The sequence below is a fragment of the Mercenaria mercenaria genome, chromosome 5 (assembly GCF_021730395.1).
Source record: "Mercenaria mercenaria strain notata chromosome 5, MADL_Memer_1, whole genome shotgun sequence".
NCBI lineage: Eukaryota > Metazoa > Mollusca > Bivalvia > Venerida > Veneridae > Mercenaria > Mercenaria mercenaria.
Window position 1 is genome coordinate 9519041 of NC_069365.1, and position 23497 is coordinate 9542537.

General features: G+C 35.4%; 1 protein-coding gene across 1 annotated transcript; it reads left to right on the forward strand.

The window, feature by feature from the left end:
* The first annotated feature begins 3865 nt into the window (after positions 1-3865).
* Positions 3866-23208, forward strand: LOC123558776 (uncharacterized). The gene is made up of 3 exons (XM_045350639.2): positions 3866-4258; positions 16249-16389; positions 20549-23208. The coding sequence occupies exons 1-3, from the start codon at positions 4012-4014 to the stop codon at positions 20971-20973; spliced, it is 813 nt and encodes a 270-aa protein (XP_045206574.2). The 5' UTR covers positions 3866-4011; the 3' UTR covers positions 20974-23208.
* The last annotated feature ends 289 nt before the right edge of the window (positions 23209-23497 follow it).

Genomic DNA, 23497 nt, shown 5'->3' on the forward strand with positions numbered 1-23497 from the left:
GTAGTTTTTATGCAAGAATTCCTTTTTTCATCTCTATTGCGTTTTCACTTTTCCCCATAAAAATTTGTCTATGAAATTCTCATCACATTATCCAATGTTCATCACAATTTGATTTAGAGAAAAATGCATTAAATTTAGATTAAATCTATTTCTTTACTCCACAAATTTATATCGACTTTCACACTTGATCACGTGACCTAATTATCATTAAAAATTATCAATATTTTTCTATATCACTCACTGTGCCAAACTTCTTTTTATTCAGAAAAAAATATCTCCCTTGAAGAATATTTTTTTTATTACCACCATTTGTTGGCTGCCCATCCTATGGTTATCCTAAAATTAAAGCCAAACACTGACTATGTACAGCTAGACATTTCATTATAGAATACAAGATTCATTCTCTGGTTGTAGGTGCAGATGGGAATATCCGGGTAACTGTTTAGGCGGTAACGAGGTTATGTCGAGTTAACACCTAAACAGTTACCCGAGAGCAGGATATTCCCATTCGAGCCTACAGCTGGTGATAGAATTTTTTTCTTGCATATCATATTCACACAAAAGTAGTAAAAATGAAATCAAAATAATGACTTTCTTTATAGCACTTTTTCTTACAGTAGCATATTTCAGCAACGTAAACAGTAAACAGGAAATACGTCATAACGTGTCAATGACAAATAACGGTGTTTAGTTAAGAAATATTAGATCTATTTTCAAAGCAATGATTTGTCGTTTAATAAAATCATTGTATGAAGTTTAGATGCGAAGGAATTATATATATATCACGAGGGTGCAGCCCGAGTAATATAATAATACGCATCTAAACAACAAACAATGATTTCATTCAATAGAAATCACTGTTTGAGATATATCGTTTCAATTCTAACACGTAAGCAATGATTATTATGTATATCCCGAGTCCTTGACGACATCCATTTAATATTTGACCGCCGCTCAGAACAGGTTGGAACGTCAACCCTAAAATATTAATAGTCCGGGGTCTAGTTCACATGTAGGGATATTTTTGCCACTTTATCAGTCATTCGTGCCACGTATCACAGCGATTTCGGGATCTGAGACCTAGTATTGTTCCAAATTCTAGTAGAATAACAGATCCAGTTACAGATACCACTTATCAGGGGCCCTATATGTACTCGGAACTATTGATACCGGCGTTTGATGTAAGAGAGGCAACTCAGTCATTAAGTGAAGCCGTGGTTTCTTTCGTATCGTCCCTTAGACCAAGAAATATGAAAACTGATTGCGCGCGCGCGGGTGTGTGTGTTTCGGGCTAAGTATCTTTCTCAAATTATTCAGTCATATAAACGATGGTGTCTACTTGTAGCAGTTAGCACACTGCCCAACGTTATAGTGCTACTTCACTGGAACATCACGTCTTAGAAACTTGACAGAATACCCCACCCAGTCGCATTATACTGACAAAGGGCTGACCAGTCATTGAACTATCCCCTTAATGCCGAGTGCCAAGCGAGCAAGCTACAAACGCCATTTACCGTGTCTTTGGTATGACACGACCAGGAAGCGACTCCACGAGCTCCCGCTCTCGAAGGGGCGCATTACCACTAGGCTACGGAGATGGTTTAAAAGACTGATTGCACTGAAATTTGCAACAAATATTGTCGTCTTTACTTGACAAAACGTTATAGCAAATCTTTAAGAGAAAATGTCAGTTCTTCAAAGCAAAGTTAACATCATTATGACCAGAAACCAACACTGCTTACAGGGCACAATAAGCCATCTCGTTACGGGTGCGGGGAAACAATTCAATGGGAAATGCAAATGACTCATTTCTTGGTGAGGTGGCCCGCATAGACCAGATTCAGAATGAATCACAAATAGTTTGTCAGTTCTCCACAGTAACACGACTTCTGGTGTTAGGGATAGATTTTTTTCCCACATATTTTCACAACAGAGGGCATATCGAAAGTCTTTTTCATGCAAACAAAATTACGCAAAACAAAATGCACCGACTCGGGAAATCTAGATCGGACTGAGGTTGTGGCCGAAACTACAGTCACCGACAATATAAATATGCCAGTTAGTGAAAAACAATTCAACACAAATTTGAAAACACTGACGTAAAGCAACTTATAAATGTTAATATTCTTAAGAAATTATCTTTTTCCGTGTTTATGCAAAATAAACAACAGAATAGGGTCGGTAAATCCATGTTTAATTTGCTGATCTTATTCTCTGTCGTTCATTTCGCATGAACACCGAAAAAAAGTTTCATTTCCTATATTTACATTGTATTTCCTTTCCATTTGTAAACAGGATTATATTATAAATTGTACCCCACGTCTTGCTGCATTAACATTAAAATTCAGATTCCCGACCATTCTGTTCACCAGACGGAACTGCGACGTCGTCTAAGGGACGTTCTCCCTGACTATACGCGGACATCGTCAAAACAGCGGCCCGTTATCACTAACTGCGGCAGCGTTGACGTAACTTTTGCGCCTTTCCTATTGGTAAGAGAACACCAATTATTTCCCCATAAACATTCATTATAACATTATGGCGTGTACAGCCTTCCATTAATCGAAACATGTATATCTAATCCTAAAGTCGCGCAATATCTAATCCTAAAGTCGTGCAATTCTTTTTCCGCTGCAGAACTCGTGCCGTTGCAGAACTATTGCATATCTCTCAATACAAATCTAATAACCTTGAACTATTCAAGAATTATAAACGCATTAAGATATACGATGCTAAAAATAGTTATGTTGTTTACTGGGCATCAAAAATTAGGGATGTACTGTAATTGTTCAAGTTTTATATTAATGAAATACATGTTCTTTTCTGCTCTGAAACATACCTTTAAACATGGCAGAATTAAAACTGAATTAAGTGTTTTATAATAAATGTTAAAAAGAGACGTTTTATCTGCACAATCAACAAATTTATCAACTTTAAAATCACTAAAACAACAGTGGATACTTACCCAGCACTGTTTCTAATACATCTGTGCACTTTCTAAAGGCATCCATAAACAATTCATCATGTATAAAAAAAAATAAAAAAAATGATATTTCGTCAATATGAGCCATTACTTATCACAATAAATTGCCAGTACAGGAATAAATAAAAAAGAAAAATATATGTACTCTTTCGCACATCCGCAACAGCCTTGCTTAAAATTGGACACTGTGGCTATTATTTCTGACTTTTGAAACAATTCAAGTTTTGGTGTAAGTATCTGATTACCTTTGCAAAGAAAGGAAATAATATATTCTGGTACATTACCAAAACTGTGAGACTAACTAATTTACATGGTACTGGTGTTCTAACACACAGAAATGGATGTGTGTAACCACAAATGAGCCGCACTATAAGAAAACCAACATAGTGCATTTGCGACCAGCATGGATCCAGACCAGCCTCCGTATCCGCGCAGTCTGGTCAGGATACATGCTGTTCGCCTTCAAAGCCTATTGCAATTAGAGAAACCGTTTGCGAACAGCATGGATCCTGACCAGTCTGGACTGGATCCATGCTGGTCGCAAATGCACTATGTTGGTTTTCTCATGGTGCGGCTCAAATACTTGTGAATTGTGTTTTATTTCCGAGTAAACAAATTCCGACACTAATTTGAATACTAGTTTTCTCCACCTTTGGAACAATAAAACACGTACATTTTACAGTGTAAATATTTTGTCATTTACAAAGTTGTTATTTTTTGCTAACGGGAGTGGCAAGATTAATACCAAAATTTGAAAGAAAATAGCTGTAGAAAGATATACATAGGTTATTAAAATAAGAACGTATTGATTAAAATAGCAGTATCAGTGAACACCTGTATCAGCGTATAGTGTCATATATATACAGACACTGGCATTATCATAAACGTTTCCATAGAGTTTAGTATCATGTTACTAAAAGAAGAAACTCATGTGACTCGGGGGAAAATATTATTGACTTTTAGTTGAATCTGAAGTCCAGCTTATAATGCTATGATATTGTAAAGATATATGGAATTAATTCAAAATCATGGCAAGTTGTAGAAAACATTTTAAGTCTGCATCAAGCACACTGAAAATCGCGACTGTGCTGTTAATATTAACATTTGTTCTTCATGTTGTGGCTTTCTCGACACCTAATTGGTCAACTGTGCGACTGTCGGTCGAAAACGCAAGTTATTTCTGGCTCGAAGGATCGGACCACGCGGGTCTTTGGCAGGTCTGTTCTTGTTTCGAGCATGGCTTCTGCACCTGTTTCGGAAGACATGGCGATCCAGGTATTTCATGTTATTAAAAACAGTATCTTAGTATTACAGAATCATTTTTAACCTAACAATTTTATTTTCCTCAGATATTGTTTACAGCGATACGTGTATACATTTTGATATTGTTATAAAACAGTTATTTTCGAGAATAAAAAATAACCACACCCTATTCCATAAACTAAAGTCATGTGCTGGCATTTAGAAACAATGAAATTGTATGTTTTCCCAAAGGAAGGAGTGAGAATATAGGCTATATATATGAAATCTATGCCTGCGACAATCGTTGTAATAGATGAGCTGAATAGGATAAAACATTATATCATGCGATTGCTGATAGCAATACAATTTTAATATCCGTAATGATTGCCTGTACACAGGGCGGTGCTGCTGTATAAAGCTTTTTCTTCTGTTTTTTTTTCAACAAGACAAGAACTATGGTTGGCAATATTTGTCTTGAATATTGGAAAATGTTACATTCTCCACGTTTTTGTCGTGCATATATAAAAAACGTTAGTCGCTCTCAGCAGAATCCATAATTAACTATTTCCTGCGCATTTGTCTTCTGTATCGACAAATGTTTTATCAGGAAACTGTAGTTACTTTACATTTAGCCTGTTGCCTTTGCGACCAGTGCAGATGAAGACCAGCGTGCAGGCTGATCATGGTCTGCACTGTTCGCTATTCAGTAGGTAAAAGTTAAGAGAATATCCGTGGAACTACTAAATTGACAGATGGACACATCTGTTTTAGAATATTAGCTGGGTAAAGGTTAAAGGCACTCTATTAAGCTTTGTTACACATCAAAATGGTAGCAACGCCGAGTTTTGGTAGTGACAAAATGCGTTGCACGGGTACATATGATGTGTTAAGGATTATGGAATGGAACGCATTTTTGTAGCTTTTTTTCTATGTCTCCTATAATAACGGTGGGGGAGGGGGTCCCCTCCCGAGATATAGTTTTCGTAAAAACAACCAAAATGTAGATTCCTAGGCGTGTGAAAGGGGCCTCAAACGACGCTTCCTATACAATAGCATTGTACAGTTTTGTTGTTTTAATGTGTTAGTGTTGTCGGAGTCCACCAAGATTTATTTGAAGCACGACAATGTTGAATTCTGTAAAACGAAGTATAAATGTGAGGATGGCACGTGGGTCCTCCACCTTGATATTTCTTAAAACATCACACATGAACATAAATGGTGAATTATGTGCGTGCTTTAGGGGTCTTAGATAAATAATTCCGGCAAAAAAGAATTTTTCTCTTTAAAGGTGAGGGATTTCGAGAGTCCACTACAGATATCTTTGAAACAAAAATAGACCACTGAACCTCAACTTTAAAACTGATGTAACAATTTAGGAGCGTACATGTGTGCATTCAGCCCATGACAATCCTACACCCCGGGTTGTAAAAAAAAAGTTTTTCCAGCACCAGGTGAAAATACGAGAAAGTTATGTCCGGTATACAAAAATACGAGTGGACCAACCTCTGTAACTCACGGTGAATAAATTCACTACCGAGTTGGATTATTTAACTGTATTTCTCTATTAAACAACTTAATAACATAGGAATATTCTAAACATTTTTGGTGGATAAAGGTTGCATGTCTTTCTTGAATATACTTTTAAAGGTATTATACAATCCGTCTTATGTGATCTTTTGTCGTGAATCTCCTGATTTTTAATCTCAAACAGTCTAATTTCTTATGGGCGTTTGTGGCCATGCGAACGACGCATCAAATAATTGTGATTATTATACCTCTCTTTTGTCTACAATGATAAAATCGCATTACCCGACAAAGAGATATTTTGACTATCAAAAACATTTTCAACCTTTTTGACACGTGACCAAGCGAAAGTGACGGTCAGGTCTTGTGACCGCGCTGATATTTTGAATGTCAAATAAGGGCAATTAACTGCTTCAATTTTTTAGCCAAATGATTGTCTCCCTTGTACACATATAGTAGTGACGTCACTATTCAATGTGTACACTTGAAATTACCGCGCTAAATATGAAACTGTTAAATTAAATGAATTAAAAACATTTTTAAATACTAAAATTTGTTCGATATAATAAAAGAAATATCATATGACAGCGTGTTTGACATTGATATTGTCAACCCTCGAAACAGAATATCACCACTCGGCTTTCGCCTCGGGTGACATTCTGCCCTCTGGTTGACAATTATCAATGTCGAACGTATCTCTCAATATACCTTTGTCAAAGTTGGAGTTGCACTGACCTGTGTTCCAATGGTCCTGCTTGACTGAATCTAGGGCTGTTATATTTCCAAGGTCAAAAGGTCAAGGTCGGATGAGCGACTAAGTTCCATCATGACTCTCTTTGAAATAATATTGGCCATTCTAGACAAATATTCTGTCTGTATATCATGAGATAATTATTCATACTGTTTTGCGTTGGGTGTGTACATATCCAACCCATTTTGGTACTACATTTTTGTAAACTACCAAATTGCGTTGAATGTAACGCATTTTGGTAGTGACTACTAAAACTCGGCCGAATTTTGGTATTGATTACCAAAATGCGTTGCTACTATTTTTGATTAAAGTGCAACAAAGCTTTCAAATTCGATAAATTTATATGTTGACTGACAGTTTCTCGACATTCACTCTCTCGATTAGATCTAGCTACTTTGCTTGATCAATATTAAATGTTTACAATCTCTGGCAAGCTAATCGATACAAATTTGATAATCTTTTGATAACACACGCATTTACACTGATAATTATTATATAAATCCTAAACCAGAGTAAAATTGATATCGTCGTTAAAGAACATTTAAACGCGACGACATACATGAAACTGATGTCACAAATGACGTCACACAACCCAGTTGGAAAGGCTGTGACTAAAAACAGAGCTGGTGCGCCCGTGATGTATTACAGACTCCGGTATATACCGGATTAACTAAATCTGAACAAAAATATCTTAAATGTATATATTTTGTAACCATGGTAATACTAACCCTAACCTTTAGTCAGTATATTATGCATATTATATACTAAATGCGTGCGGACAGTCACATGCAAAAAAATGGCGTAATTTTGCCGTGCGCTCCTATCGATAATCATTATAACCATGCGCAGAACGGCTGCGCCAGCTCTGTAATGAGAAACATCGAATTTGAAATGTGAACGTCAATATGGAAAAATATTGACCTTTTGGGTATTCCACTAAATCTTATTCTAACACGACCAGCAAAAAACCTACATATATGTAGAGGCATACAGACACTAAAAAGAAAAATGGCGCGAAAAAAAATGGTAGTCGCATAATGGCGGATACAAATAGTCCTCAGTTTTTTTGCTCTATAGAGCTATTTTCCTTATTTTCTTTGCATGTTTTTTGCTAAAATCACATGACAGATCTATGCTTGACATGTAGGTAGCATTTTCATAATGAAATAACAACATTACAAAATTGTTCATGAAAACGTAGATCATACACCACCAGTATAATTTGGGGTCTCATTTTTTAGTTGATTTTGCAGTTTGTGTGTTTGACTGAAATTATTGTTCTTGCATCAAACATGACCCCCACTTTTCTTTTGATTTTTAGCTAGTACTTACAATATTCTTCAAGAAAATGTAGGTTACAGAAATTTAAAATGGGTCCTGATGTGTGCTGCGGTCATTGGAATTAGGTCAGTTTTATATAGAATAAAGAACAACAACTATTTAGTGTGTTATAACCTAGAGCAAAATCTATCTCGGGTTATTCTGCGATAAACCACTCGCGTGCAATGACGTCATCCGATCCAGGTGCGTAGCGCGGTCGTAAAAAGTAGTTACCATTTTTTTCTAACACTGTTGATACTAGTATGTTGTGTTAGAATCGAAATAATAAGTTCCCAAGTGTGATTTATCGTAGAATAACCCGAATTTTTCGTTCTTATGCGAAACAATATATCACTCAGGCCTACAGCCTTCGTGATATATTCTTACGCATAAGAACTCAAAACTCGCGTTATTCTACGATAAACCACGTTTGGGAACTTATTATTTCTTAAATAATGTAGTTTATAAATGAGTATGTAATAATATAACATAAATGTAAATACAAACAATAACAGAAAGAAATGTACACTACAGGAATAAAAATGAAAACGAACAGGGAAAAGAAAGAAAAATATAAAATTTCCTCATGATAGATAGATTCTTTTATTTCCTCCAATACTGAAGAGCTGAACATATATACAACATTGAATATCATAATATATACATGTCAATGGAAAATCCTATATAAACATATACACATACCACACATATTTATATGTTTACACAATGTCACATAAGTTCTAATTACATACACTTTAAGGCATCAGTAAGAGTTAACTAGCACTGGTCAACAGGATCATCAATTAAGAAATTATATACATAATCAGTTTGAAAAAAGATGTACTTGTGAAACACAATACAGTCGTGCCCCCGGCAGTGACCGTAAACCTTGCATGAAAACATAATTTTTATTAAAACTGACGTACGAGCATAACAAATTTGAATTGCAAGCAGCATATACATTTTATAAATGATTACCGTAATCTTATTCATGCAGTATCATACGTTTCATGTATTTGGTAATACTGTAGTACTTAAGACAGTATTCATAGCTTTCTATTGCGAGATTAAGGAGGTACCAGCACTGCTCTTTCGGGCACAGTGGGTGCTCTCATGCCGCATAAGTCTATTATAGAATCCCACAGTTGCATCCGTATAGAGGCATTTTTCAGACAGAAGCAAATCAGATGTACGTTAATGTCTTCACACAGCAATTCACACTTTTTACATCTTTGCACAAAGTGTGAAGACAACATCGAACCTATCAAATTTACAAGAAATGAACATATGTTTAACAGTTTTGGGTTTCTCCTTGCTAACAACCATAATTGACTTGGTTTTTCTACATTGAGAACGGTATTTAAAATCGGTCTATTTTCACAAAGCCTTACTATCCGTTTGAGGTGATCTGGCTTCACTACTTTCTTTTGTAAGATCACTTTCCACGACAAGTTTGAGGGGAAAACCCCGGTGCGTACGTAGGCTTTCAAGTAGCCTAACAATTCGTATTTTTGAAGTACTCTGTAAATATCAGGCAAAAAACCACAAGTTTGATTATCAAAATTCAAAACTCTAGTTAACCGGTGAAGAAATGTGTGTTTAGCTAGATACTGACACGGAAGGCGACACAATTGCCCAAAGAACTGGAGTTTCTTGAAATCAATCATTGTTTCTATGGAGCTGAGGTTTATAACACTCAACGAGAAGTCTGTACTTATGTTCTGCCTTAACTGCTGCATAAATTTCAGACAAAATCTATGCGCCCGTTCAAGTTTAAGCATATCCGTTTTTGAGTACATATTCCACAATTCACACCCGTACAGTGACTTCGGAATAACAATAGATCTGTATATAGTTCTGGACGTAATAGGATTTAATGCTACAGGATGGATTCCACTACTCGAAATATTTAAGAATGTTCCACGAAGTTTCGTACATGCTTTACATATTGGTTTATAGGTAGAAAGGAACGTGTCCGTTATAAGCCCAAGATGTGTATAACATTCAACCTCCTGAATAGTCTCACGACCAAGGGTGAACGACTGAACCGAATCAACGCAATTCGTATTGTTGTTAAACACCATGATGCCGCATTTATTTGCATTATATCTGTATCGCCACTTCCGTGCATAATTATAACAAATGTCCAGCATACTGTCCATGCCATATTTAGAGAAAGACACCAGCAACATGTCATCGGCCACTGTAGGAGAACACAAGTTCATGTTGTAAATACACATTCCCTGTCCACTGCGTTCAAGATCCTTTATTAGACCGTTGATAAAAACAAGATAAAACAGAAGTGAACTTTTCCCCCCTTGTCTAGTTCCTTGAAGTACCGGAAACATGCTCGAAAATAAACCTTGGTATCTTACTCGGCTGGTCACATTATAGTACATATCTTTAAAGGCTATTAGAGTAGTAGTATCAATGTTACGCGCATATAGCCAATCTGCGCATTTGGTAAATCGCGCAGCGCAAATAACCAATTTGTTATCTGCGCAACGATTTGTAAATCGGGCAACCTTATATATTTCTTATATGCGCAGGGTAACTGTCTTGCGCGTTTGGTAAATGAGTCTGCGCTTTTAACATATGGATGATATCTCCCGATAAAATTGAATACCATTAGAGGGTTAGACTTGTAGGCCTACATAAAACAGTTTAATTTTAAAACTGACGGTGATCAGACACGCGTAAAGGTGTGAATTGACTGTGCTTAATTTGTAAAGAACAAGAAAAACATTTTTTAAAGTAAATGAGCGTATTTGTGCGGTAATTTCAATGAGATACTCACGTCCCTGGTAGTTTATGGACTAAAAATTTCTGTTGACGACGGTATTAAGAGTCATTTGTCATAGGTGTTAAAAAACTTTAAAATGATACAAAATATTCAAAGTATATTTAATAACACAAGTTTTTTCATTTATTTTTTTATTTATTTTTCTTAACTTTTAAACGCCGTAGCCTGTGCGGGATGTCGATCCAGTGCTTATATCAAATCCTGAAATGACACCGATATTTCAAATATATATTGATAATTTCTTACAGATAGTATTGATATTTTTTAATGTTTTGTAGTACAAAAGAGTAATTTTTGCCAGAACGTGAACGAAATTTTGTTGCTGCGCAAGATGTGTCCTGCGCTAATAGAAAATCTGGAAATTACTCTGATAATATGAATAACTGCCATAAACCATGCTAACTTTTACATTGTTCAACAATTACAGACTGATATTGCAAATCTAGGTTTTAAAAATGTGTCATAAATTTATTTCAACATCAGTAAATTCACGGGAGTCGGTCACCAGGTTTCAATATCTGCAGTATGATACAATATGCAATAAAGCTCAAACATGCGTGAAGGTGTGATTTCCTTCAGATAGCCACATCGTCCTCTCTATTCTTTTTATAACTAAAGTATTTTTATTTCATTCGATCACACGCAGTCATTTTATACCGGATATAGAACATAAAGGAGACTTACATAAAAGACTGAATTGCCACACACTTACCACAATTCACCATGTCGCTTTTTTCATCATATTGAAAAAGCGCAATTCTTTTTTACCAACGTGAGCGTATCTCTTGACATGGCCAAGATTAAAAACAAAACAAAAATAAGTAGAATTAAAAGACGATTCTTACAGATCTTTTATACTTATATCATTTTTTAATGTTTTATAGTGAGACAGGTAGAATAACTTATAAGTTTCGTCAAAATGTGAACGAAATTTTACATTTTGTAGGTGCCCAAGATGTGTGTCCTGCGTTAATAGAACTCTGAAAATTACTCCAATAACTTGAATATCTTTTATAAACCATTTTAACTTTTACTTCGTTTTTCGATTACAATCTAAAAATGTAGCTTTTGAAAATCTGAATATAATGTTTCATCCGTAGCCTGCGCGGGATGTTGTTCCTGCGCTAATAGCAAATTATGAACTGACGCCGATATTTCAAACATATTTCAATTCTAAAAGATACTATTTATGTAACTTCATAAAATGTTTTGGGAGTAGAAAAAAAATAGAAAGAAGCGTGATTTCCGTCATAACGAGAACGAAATATTACATTTGTTATCTGCACAAGATGTGTTTGCCCTGCGCTAATAAAAAATCTGGAAATAATCCTGATAACTTGGATATCTTTTATAAACCATGCTAACTTTATCATTGTTTTGTGATTACAGGCTGAAATTGTAGCTTTTGCCAAATGAATATTTTGTTTCATCTGTATCCTGCGCGGGATATCGGCCCTGCGCTAATAAAAAATCTGGAAATAATCCTGATAACTTGGATATCTTTCATAAACCATGCTAAATTTAATTTTGTTTTATGGTTACAGACTAAAGTTGTAGCTTTTGCAAAGACAAATGTAATTTTAATTCTGTAACCCGCGCGGTTATGACAGAAATCACTCTTTTTCTATTCATTTTTTTACAGTATTCATTTGAAAGTTACATAAATAGTAATGTTTTATGAATGAAATATATTTGAAATACAGTGTAATTTCAAACTTTGCTATTAGCGCAGAACCGACCTCCCACGCAAGTTACAGGTGTAACATTATAGATCCATTAAGAATTGTAAAAAAACTATAGTTTTAGTCTGTAATCGTAAATCAAAGTAAAAGTTCATATGATTTATAAAAGATATTCAAGTTATCAGAGTAATTTCCAGATTTATTATTAGCGCAGATACACATCTTGCGCGGATAAAAAATGTAATATTTCGTTCTCGTTATGACAGAAATCACTCTTTTTCTAATCATTCTTTTACAGTATTCATTTAAAAGTTACATAAATAGTATGTTTTATGAATGAAATATATTTGAAACACAGTGTAATTTCAAACTTTGCTATTAGCGCAGGACCTCCCTCCCACGCAAGTTACAGGTGTAACATTATAGATCCATTTAGATTTGTAAAAAAAACTATAGTTTTAGTCTGTAATCGTAAATCTAAGTAAAAGTTAATATGATTTATAAAAGATATTTAAATTATCAGAGTAATTTCCAGATTTTCATTTAGCGCAGGGCACCGAACACATATCTTGTGCAGCTACAAAATATAAAATTTCGTTTACGTTTTTACGAAAATTAGGCCTACTCTTTATTCAATCGATTTTATACTATAAAATAACAATAATAATATAGATAAGATCTGTAAGAATTTTCTTTTAATTCTGTGACTTTTTTATTTCATCTTTTATCTTAGACATGTTGAGAGATATGCTCCCGTTGGTAAAAAGAATATTATTGTGAAATTTCAAGATATTTCAATATAATAAAAACGATATTTTGCTAAGTGTGTGCTCGGGTGAAGTAGAAAATTATAAAAATAGCCTAAAACATACCAGAGGACGACGTGTGCAAGCTGGAGGAAATCACACCTTCACGCATGTTTGGGTTTTATTGCATCTTGTATAAGATCGGAGGTATTGAAACCTGGTGACCGACTGCCGTGAATTTACTGATGTAGAAACAAATTTATGACACATAATTTAAGTACCAAGATATTCAGCATTTGACATCTATATTTATTAATAAATTGACCAACTGCATGATTTATCAAACACGAAATGCAAATTTCTGATATATAAAGTTACATTTGTTATTTGCGCTGCGCATTTGGTAAATCGCGCAGATTAAATTTATCCTGCGCAACGATTGGTAAATCGTTGCGCATATAACCAACGTACAAAAATTTGTTATATGCGCTGCGCGTTTGGTAAATAGCGCAGATTGGTTATTTGCGCTCAACATCAATATTAGCTTCAATCAGTTTGTAAAAGAGTCCGTCATGCCATACGTTATCAAAAGCCTGTTTGCCGTCAAGGAAACACACATAAAGTTTCGAAGAATTCAATAAATGCACTCACGTAAAACAAAGGACGTCATTAAACATCCCAGTTTTTCTTGAAAGCCACCCTGTTGCCGGCTTAACGTGTCTATTAGTTTATCCTTGCATCTCGCTAACAATACCATTTCAAAGACTTTTAATACAGATGACGACAGTGTTATAGCGCGATAATTGTTCGGATCGTCCTTACGTTTATTACCGCCTTTATGCAGTGTAATAATAATGCCACGTTTTAAGGAGTCTGGTATATATCCGTGTCGTAACATGCGTGTATACATATTTGCTAAGGCACTAGAGATCATAGCTTTACCGAAAATGAGATGCTCATATGAAATGTTATCTTCACCACAGGCTTTTCCTTTTGGTAACGTTTCGATTGCTTTGGATACATCATCTGGCAAAACCCTCACATGTTCATCTGGTTTAATGTTATTAAAAGTATTTTCAACAACCGTAGTAACTGTATACTTCCACTGTTCATCAAAATCTTGAGATTCTGCCGGTGAATATAACGACTTAAAATATAGACCCCATTGCTCTGTTAACTGTTCTCGGTCTCTGACAACAGTATCATGAAATTTAATTCCAGAGGACATTTTTGACTGAGACTTCTTTTTCCTATGTCGTACTAGTTTCCAAAACTGATCAGAGTCTATTTCAGCTGTTTTATCAAGCTCTTGGTCAATAGATGTCAAATAATTTTCAATACAAATTCGATGCATGCGCCTAAATACACGCTTAGAGTTTTTGTAGTTCGCATAACTAATGCTGGCTTCATTACGCGGCCGGCCATCACGACACCATGACTCACGGAAAGATTTCATCTGTCTGTGATATTTTGCAAGTTCGTGGTTCCAAAAGGGTTTCAGAAATGGCTTGAAGTGTTTACGCGGAAGAGATTGTCTAGCACTACTCAACACTTTCTCTGTGAACTTAGAGTATATAGTGTCCAAATCGTCTCTCTCTGGGCAGCACACTTCAAGATTTACAAACTCACTATCAGATAGCAATAAAGACTGGTAATACATTATATCATCATCAGTTACCTTTTTCCAATTTACATTGTACATATCACATGTAGGTTCAACAGAAAAGTCTACATATTTATGGAATGACGCTATAATAGGTCTATGTCTTGAGACATTCAAACTGTCATCATCTACAATTTCACAATATCTCATCAAATCTAGTATTTCTACCGGTGCACAAATATAATCAATTAAAGACCTATACTTATTGTCGTAAGATACAAATGTGTGATCAGCACCAATACACGACGATAACGTGTTGACTGCCTTTAAGTTACAATCTGACAGAAAGTTAATGAAATATAAATCACGTCCATTTAACGCATTATGCTGAAACCTAGCATTAAAATCGCCCATGAAAAGAGTTATCCCGCTTCCAGAATACATATTATATAAATCATACAATTTGTCAACATATTCTGTAAAAACACTAGTTGAATAGTTTATACAAGGGAAATATACTTAAAATATAAATATGTATTGCGCTGGAGAAATTTGTAGCTGTATACCGATAATCCGGTCATCATCAATACATAGAGGTAAAACATAATTATCATATTTTTTAAGCCACATTATAGCAACGCCCCCTTTACCTATTTTTCTCTTGCTGAAAAGCGTTAAGTCTGTATCGCATACAACATGGTAATTATAATCACTTGTAATACTGTTAAAGAAATATACATTGTGTGGGAAAAGCCAATGTTCAGATAAACCACAAATATCAATTTGTTTTGATTTAAGTATGTCCCCTAGGTATGATGCACTGGACATAATACCAGTAACATTCCAAGTCATTATGTTTAACAAATCCATTTTAAGTATTTTGACACTTGAATATTGAATAGTACATACAATTTCAGACTAATCTACTTGTTCTATAAGCAAGTTAAACCGATTTTCATGCACAAAAGTGTCTGTTTGATTAAGTCTGTTTGCCCCATTTTCACGCGACCAAGCATGGACGTATGGGATATGTACAAGCAATATATAGAGGCTATTTGTTTGTTTTAGTGTAAGATCGAAATATATTTCACCGAGTGAACGCGAACACTATAGTGCGGGGATGGGTATTTTCGAACATGCAGATAATACCCAACAACAATTAAGAAAAGACGTAATTGTCAAAGCGCGCGTGCACTATTTCGGAAATGATGTCATATAACTTACGTCAATTCCTTTTCCTTTCTTTAAAGGAAATCATTCCTAAAGTTCAAATGAGATTTGGAGAAGTATAAGTCCAGCAGCATGAGGCGAAGTACCAGCTTGTGTAGGAGAGTTTCGAGTGCAACATCCAACGCAAAAAAAATCTTTTATAAATCTGGTTTAGTCACGATACAGTCAAAATACGGAATAAAATTTCCAAGTAATTAAGTACCGACTTTATATGCATGTCAGTTGGTATCAGTATTTTACAGATTATATTTTAGATGAGACACTTCCCATAAATTAAAGTTAAACGTGCCTGTCCCGGTTAAAATCACGAGTAATACTGAAAATGTCGATGTAAAAACTAACCAAGTAATCTTTCCCTTTTCAGTGTTGTTTAAAGTTGTTCAAACATTGGAAACGTTCGCTCTGGTCGGCTATATTATTTCTGGAATATTGTCTTTGGTGCAGCTCTTCTCGGAGCAGGACAGAAAAGTGAAGAAGATTAATGTTTTCATCATTGTCGGTGCAGGTTGGGTAGATTTTTGAATTCATGTTGTTTCGGCTTAAGATTGTTGATCCATCTCAGTAAACGTATGATGTTGTATAGACACACAGTCTCCTGTGCATTTATCTCCCATTACAGTAGTGACGTCTGCCATCACAGACATCTTTTTCATTTGATGTATCATTTTATTTGAAATGGTGAAATATTGAAAATTATTATCAATGATATATTTCCCTGCGTCATTTAATGTGTTTGATCGTTTATTTCTCTCTATAAAAATCATCTCCCTTGAAATTTGCCTTTTAGATGCCTTTTAATGTATACTATTGAAGTTATAATGTTGCATACATAATATTTCACAAACTGAATGCATTTATGTAGTAGACTAGAATATAAGGGTGCACTATACTTCCTTGCGATTGTATTAGCTTTTATAGCGACGTGGTAGAGTGTCCGCCCTAGGTGTGATAGGTCCCGGGTTCGATTCCCGGTCAGGCCTGAAGTATTTTCAGCCTGTTACATTTGGCGCCCAACGTAATAACTCACGAGTAGATATGAATGGACACCTTTGAACGTCCCACAGAAGATCAAATTCCTGGAATTCGAGGACAATTTCTATAATGGAGGAATGTATGTAGCAGGGTAGAGTATAAGGGTGCACTTATACTTCTTTGATTTTGAGCTAGCTTTTATAGCGACGTGGTAGAGTGTCCGCCTTAGGTGTGAGAGGTCCCGGGTTCGGTTCCTGGTCAGGCCTGAAGTATTTTCAGCCTGATACATTTGTCTGATGAAGAATAATGCACTTAGGAAAGCAGCAAACGGTAAGCACGTATTGTCCAATTTATCTGACCTGTCAAAAAATGGACCCGGCTTTTATTATATTCTGTCCGAGCCTATATAAGATTAACATGAAAGCCGGGAACATGTTTTGACAGGTCAATTAAATAGCACAATAACGTACGAACAACCTAAAATTCAAACCAGACATATATTTGCAGGACAGGTTAGCCGAAACAGTTCAATAATATTAATATATGCTATAGAAATGTTACCTTGACTTTTGAAATATTGCTCAACAGTTGTTTTCAGTCTTCTTTCTCATTTTGATACATTTTTGCAAATATCTTTCTCTTACACTGACTGCACGTCTGTTAATAATGACAGAAAGGGGAGCTAAACCACGCCCGGTAATCTCCAGAATCATAACCCTTCGATTCTGTTGTGGTTTCCGGTTATGATGGATCTAGTATAAAATCAACTCATACGTGTGTTCCTAATATTACTGCAAATAAAAAGTCAGCGAATGCTATTCGATGCACAATTGAATAACAGTTATAGGCATACACGATTTCTCGTGCAGCGACCATTTGCTTCCTGATAACTTTGGAAGCTGGATACACGATGACATCGCAGCGAGTCTGTCATCTATTTCGCGTTCTGCTAGTTGTTTTTTTTTCGAACATTTATGTTTTATTGGCAAAAAGTCGGCGCCAGTCGGTTTGTTATACATACACGTTTCAAATACCCACAAAATGTTGTGGGCTGTAGTTTACGACGGAAATGATGCAGTTTATTCGGTGTTATGATTCTTCGGAGGGGTATGATTCTTGTAAGCATGTAATTGACCTTACAGTGAATTCAAACGGTACATAATGCACTCGGAATACTATCATAATTATGAACAGATAATGCAAGTTTTATCATTACTCCATACTATTGTGTAATTATACACACAGTCATCTGGCACTTTGCTTGTTTTGGGTTTAACGCAACATGACTTTTCAACATAATTTCAGTTATGTAATATAATGGCGGGCAGTTAATATAACCGGTGTTCCTGGGTTTTGTATCAGTACAAACCTGTTCTCCGTAAGTAACTGCCAACTTCCCCACATGAATCAGAGGTGGAGAACGAACGATGTTATCAAATCGTAACGGAGAGCATTCGCCCCGCCCGGGGAACGAACTCGCAACCCTATGATCCGTAGATTTGCACTCTCCCTTTTGAGCGTCATCTGGTACTAACTTGCATATTATGTTGTATATTGGACCAACCACCATATAAAAGATCTTTCCGAAACAAAACAAAAAAAAAAAAAACGCAAAAGAAATTAGACAATAATTCAATGCAGCTGAATATATGAGTGCCGCTTTTCGAAAACCAACGTTGAGTTTTACTACCGGTATGGATTCAGATCAGTCTGCATATCTGTGTAGCCTCATCTGGTTCCATACTGTTCGCTTATTAGTTGCCTAGCTACATCATGCGCTGAAATTGATAAATGAACAGTAAGCATGTGTATATAAACGAACAGTATGGATGTACACTTACCTAGATCCTTGTTGTCGTAAAACCGTAGCGTTGGTTTTCTCACAGCAGCGCTCATACAATAAAATTAGTACTACATGGACAAATCATGGAAGTACTTGAGAGCAGCTGTGTTGTGACATTATTAATACGCATGTCCGTTTACACACCAGGGACCAGTTCACTAACTCGTTGGTCTCACTTTAGCTTATATAATCTAACAAAAACACATCACAGTCCATGAATTGTAAAATACTTTGGAAAGGCGACTGTCTGAGTTTTTCTGTCTTCGTAACAGCGATGCATTTAGTGCATAACCTGGATATGAAAATTTGGTCGTTGAATTGATGTTTCGACTAGTTAAAAGTTCTCAAAGTAATACATAGCTAGAGGATATTTGTTTGTTTGCAGTGAGATATCGAAATATATCATCACCGATAAGGGAGACAATTGAATATTTTCACGAAGGCGGAGCCTGAGTGAAAATATCAGAATTGTCTCCCTTATCGGTGATGATATATTTCGATATCTCACTGCAAACAAACAAATTTTCTTTTTATTTTATGCTAGCTTGTGAAGATCAACGAATTTTCTGTTTATTACGTGCATAAATGTTCATATAAATCCAATATTTTATGACGAAATTCGGGTTTATTTAAGCTACCGTGTTACATATGATACATCCGCTAAATTACCATGGACACGTAGGCACATTAATATGGAATATTGGTGATTAGGTTCATTAAATCAACACGACGCCATTTTGTTTTTAAAAACAGAAGGCGACAAACAAAAACTGCATTTAAATATTTTGTGTAAAAATACACAGTCCGCGTCTAACAGAGACATTGACAAATGCCGGTAGTTAAGTAGAAGCATAATTAAATCTTTTCGGGTCAATCCGTCAGTTCGTTGAATAACCGGAAGCTTGCTTTGTTTACCAAAACACAAGCTGAAGGTCAGATTAAAAAAAAAGCAACACGAAAAATCTAAACAACTGTGGAATATGCGTATGTCCATGGAAAATCAAGCTGCAGAATTAAATATCATCATGGATTCAATAGAAATAGCTAGGAAATATTGATCTAGGAGTTGCATAGCATAACAAAATGCATGGAAGTTGGAACACAACTGGCTGGGCTTGGAGTGGGAAAGTAAATGCTGGCATATTACGTAAGGTTGAGTTGATGTCTTGTGATAATTAACTAAGACAACAACCAACTAAATGTGCTGTCGCCAGTAAAATCTACCACACGATAGTGAACCAATGGAAAAAAGTAGAGGAAACACACATATATCTGTAGCTACATGAAATTATGGCAAGGCCTAGCAACCAAGCTGACAAATGTAACATTATTTCTTTTGCAAATTTAATTATATAGCTAGCCTGTTCTATATAGGATTGTCTAGCAGTTCATGACTCGTGTATGGCTTGAGTATTAGTATAATCCAGTAATTTTAAAGGCAGAGAAGGGAGGTGATTAAAGAATATATATTTCAAAGGAGATAATTTATCTGGAAAAAAAAAAGAAGTTCGGCACTGTGAGTGATATCGATTTATATCTCACTGCTATTTTCCAGTATTTCACCAATAAGCATAAAATAAAACTCAGTATTTTGTCTTGAATAAAATCACTGTTTTGACGTTCAGCTGCATCCACTCGACATCCCGACACCCCTCCAACACTTCGTGATTAAACTACCTTGCATCTGAACACCAATTGACTTTATTCAACAATCCTGAACACAAAATAATGATTTTAATATATGACTGCTCATGATGTGTATCGTTTTTTTTATCAGTATACAAACATATCTGTGATGTGTTAAATTTCCCCGTTTGCTAAATGCGTTTTCTGAACTTTCTATTTACAGGTCTATGTGCTGCTCTGGGAGTGATTGTGTTCGGTATCAGATCAAGAAATGAGTTTAAGGATATGGTTGAATTTTTGGATCAGCTCGGATTGGACTATGATGGTCATTTGGATTATTCTTTTTATTTCTGTTGCATTTCCGTTTTCTTTTGTCTTATTATGTGTACTCCTTTGTACATGAAAGACGAGAAGATTCCAGTCCCTACGGTCACACAAGAACTTCCGGTCGTTTACAACAACCAAGGTCAAATGGTTATTCCTTCTCATATTCAGGAGCATGTATATGCCTCCGACATGGACCAACCGTCTTTAGAAAACATACCGACCATTGCGCATGCGCCGTACGGGGCTCCGCCTGCATATACAGCGGCTAACCAACAGGTGCCACCGCCTCAGTTTGATGACGGAATACCATACAAAGCATAATTATCTTGCCTTACTTCACTTAATAAGATATCAAAGAACTGGTATATATTCTCCGTTGATATTACACAAATTGAATATATGGATAAATCCCGGGTAAAACGAAACAAAATAAATAAAAACATTTTCCCTAATAACTAATTTTCATGTATTATTATTTATTTATTTTAGGACATAGTACACAATACAATACATACAAGACAAACGATTAAGTTAAGTATCACAGACAAAAGTTGCAATTAATAAGAATCTCCATTAAAACAAGATATTATAAAAATTAAAACATGTCAGACAGTTTGCATATAAAACTTAATATCAAAGCGTACTTTTACTTATGATAAAAGGGAGTTAAGAAAAATTGTACTATGATCCTATGGATAACCCATTAAGCCAAAAGCTTATTTCTAATGGGGTCCATGGGTAAAAATTGAAATGTCCAAATATATAAAAAGGATACAACTTAAATACAAAAATTGAGGTCCTTTGTCAAGATTTTGGTTTAAAACGGGAGTAAAAGTAAGTAAAAGTATGAACTTTAAGATTTCCTTATTCTGCCTACTGGACAGCTTTTGTTCGTGTCGTATTCTTTATATTGTAATTCTATGCTAGAGCAATTTGCTTATTCATCTGAAGTAAATTATTCTTATGTTATATATGTAAGTAATTATTTTAATTATATCTTAAAGTCTTATAAAATTCAAATCCGGTTAATCCAGTTTTGGTCAAGCAACTGACCTTTTCAAATCTTCACAGCTTATTACTTACTCTAATTCAGGTTGTGGACTTTGAGTTAGATATTCACTGAAGGTATATCAAAATTTCAAAAATTTCCAAAACCACAATGGGTCCAAAAATGTCTTTCAAAATCAGCAACCAAAATTTCAAAAATAACTTTCAGTTGTAGCAAAATTGGTCATACTATAGACCTTTACACCCAAAAGATAAACCAATCAAAATGACACGCCCACGTTGAATTGCAAATCATCCTCCGAGCAAGCAGGTAGCTGCCTTTACGCAGATAAGGATCTGCTTAGTAAAAATCTAGCCATCAAAAATCAAATAAAGGCAGTCATTGCCTACTTCATATTGAAATTCGCAGCAACTTTATCTATTTTGCCGGCTAATAAAACACTCTTTTCAGTTGTTACGTGTTTAGACCATATGTCATAATAACTTTAATTTAATGGAAATGTCCTGGCATACAGGTAGTTAGCCTAAAGACTGTAGTTTAACCCTTAGCCTGCTGTCGGCAAGTGATTCTGCCTTTGCGACCAGTGCGGACCAAGATCAGCCTACACATCCGTGCAGTCTGATCATGGTCTGCACTGTTCGCCATTCAGTCAGTATGTTTTGGTAAGCACCCTTTTTAACAGTTAATGGTACTGTCTAAACTGAAAGATGGACCAGTCCATTTCAGACATTTAGCAGGCTAAGGGTTAATGAGTGTTCCGATTGTATCTTTGAATCACTCGCCACCATCGATCCTGGCATACAGTTAAACTCGTAATTAAATGGTTGGCACAAATACTTGCCATGATAGAGCGCAGGTCTGATTTCAGTTGATTTATCATTGTGTTTATTTCAGCTAATCTTGTTTATGGTAGAAAACAAAAAATATTCTTATAAGTATTAATCATTTTGTTTAGATGTTTATGTCATTGTTTATGTTTTAGCCATTAAGTTTTGGCCTAAATGACTTTGTTTACTATTATTGCAAAGTTCTCAACAGAACCTTAACTATTCTGTTATTGTTGTCGCTGGAATTTTCATTAATAATTATTCAGAAATGTTAACCAGTCATTTATTTACGAACATACCCAGTTGTGATTGATTTTACATCTGTTGTTTATGGTTATAGAATACATAATGGACAGTCTGATTGACATGCTTTTAAAATGGTTATAATTATACATGTAATTATTTCTTGAAGAAAAGGTATAAATACTCTAATATACTTAGAAGGGAAGACTGAATCAAAGAGATCAAATTGGAGCACTGGGAAATGTTTTTCAGAAAGGGAAACGGGTAATTGAAAAAAAGCAGATCGGGTTAAAGAGGAATGTGGAAGATTAAGAAGGAGCTGGAGTGGTTAGGTTGATGTAATATAGAACAGCTCGGCTTTAGAAGTGTAAATTGTTTAAAAGTTTGTTGTGGGACAAAATTATTAAAGAAGCTGATGCATTTATACCTGAATCGATTCTTAGTAAAGTTCATCTTGTAAATAAACCTGTGTGTGTTTAGAAATCGCTTTCTTAATCTATACATCCTACAAAGAGGCGTGTGGTGTTACAGACTATAGTTTCATGAGTGACACGATTGTATCGGCTCACTTGCCCCGCAAGGATGCGAGTTCGTTTGTAGTGTAAATTCTTCATGTGAGGACACCATCCAGTTAGTTTATTGATGGGTCTGTCCAGGTGCTAGCCCGTGATGACATAATGTCCGGTCTTGCACCTTCGGATTTTATCCACCATTAAAAGCTGGACAAATCGCCAATATGGCCGACACTGTGCCAGTGTGTCTCGAA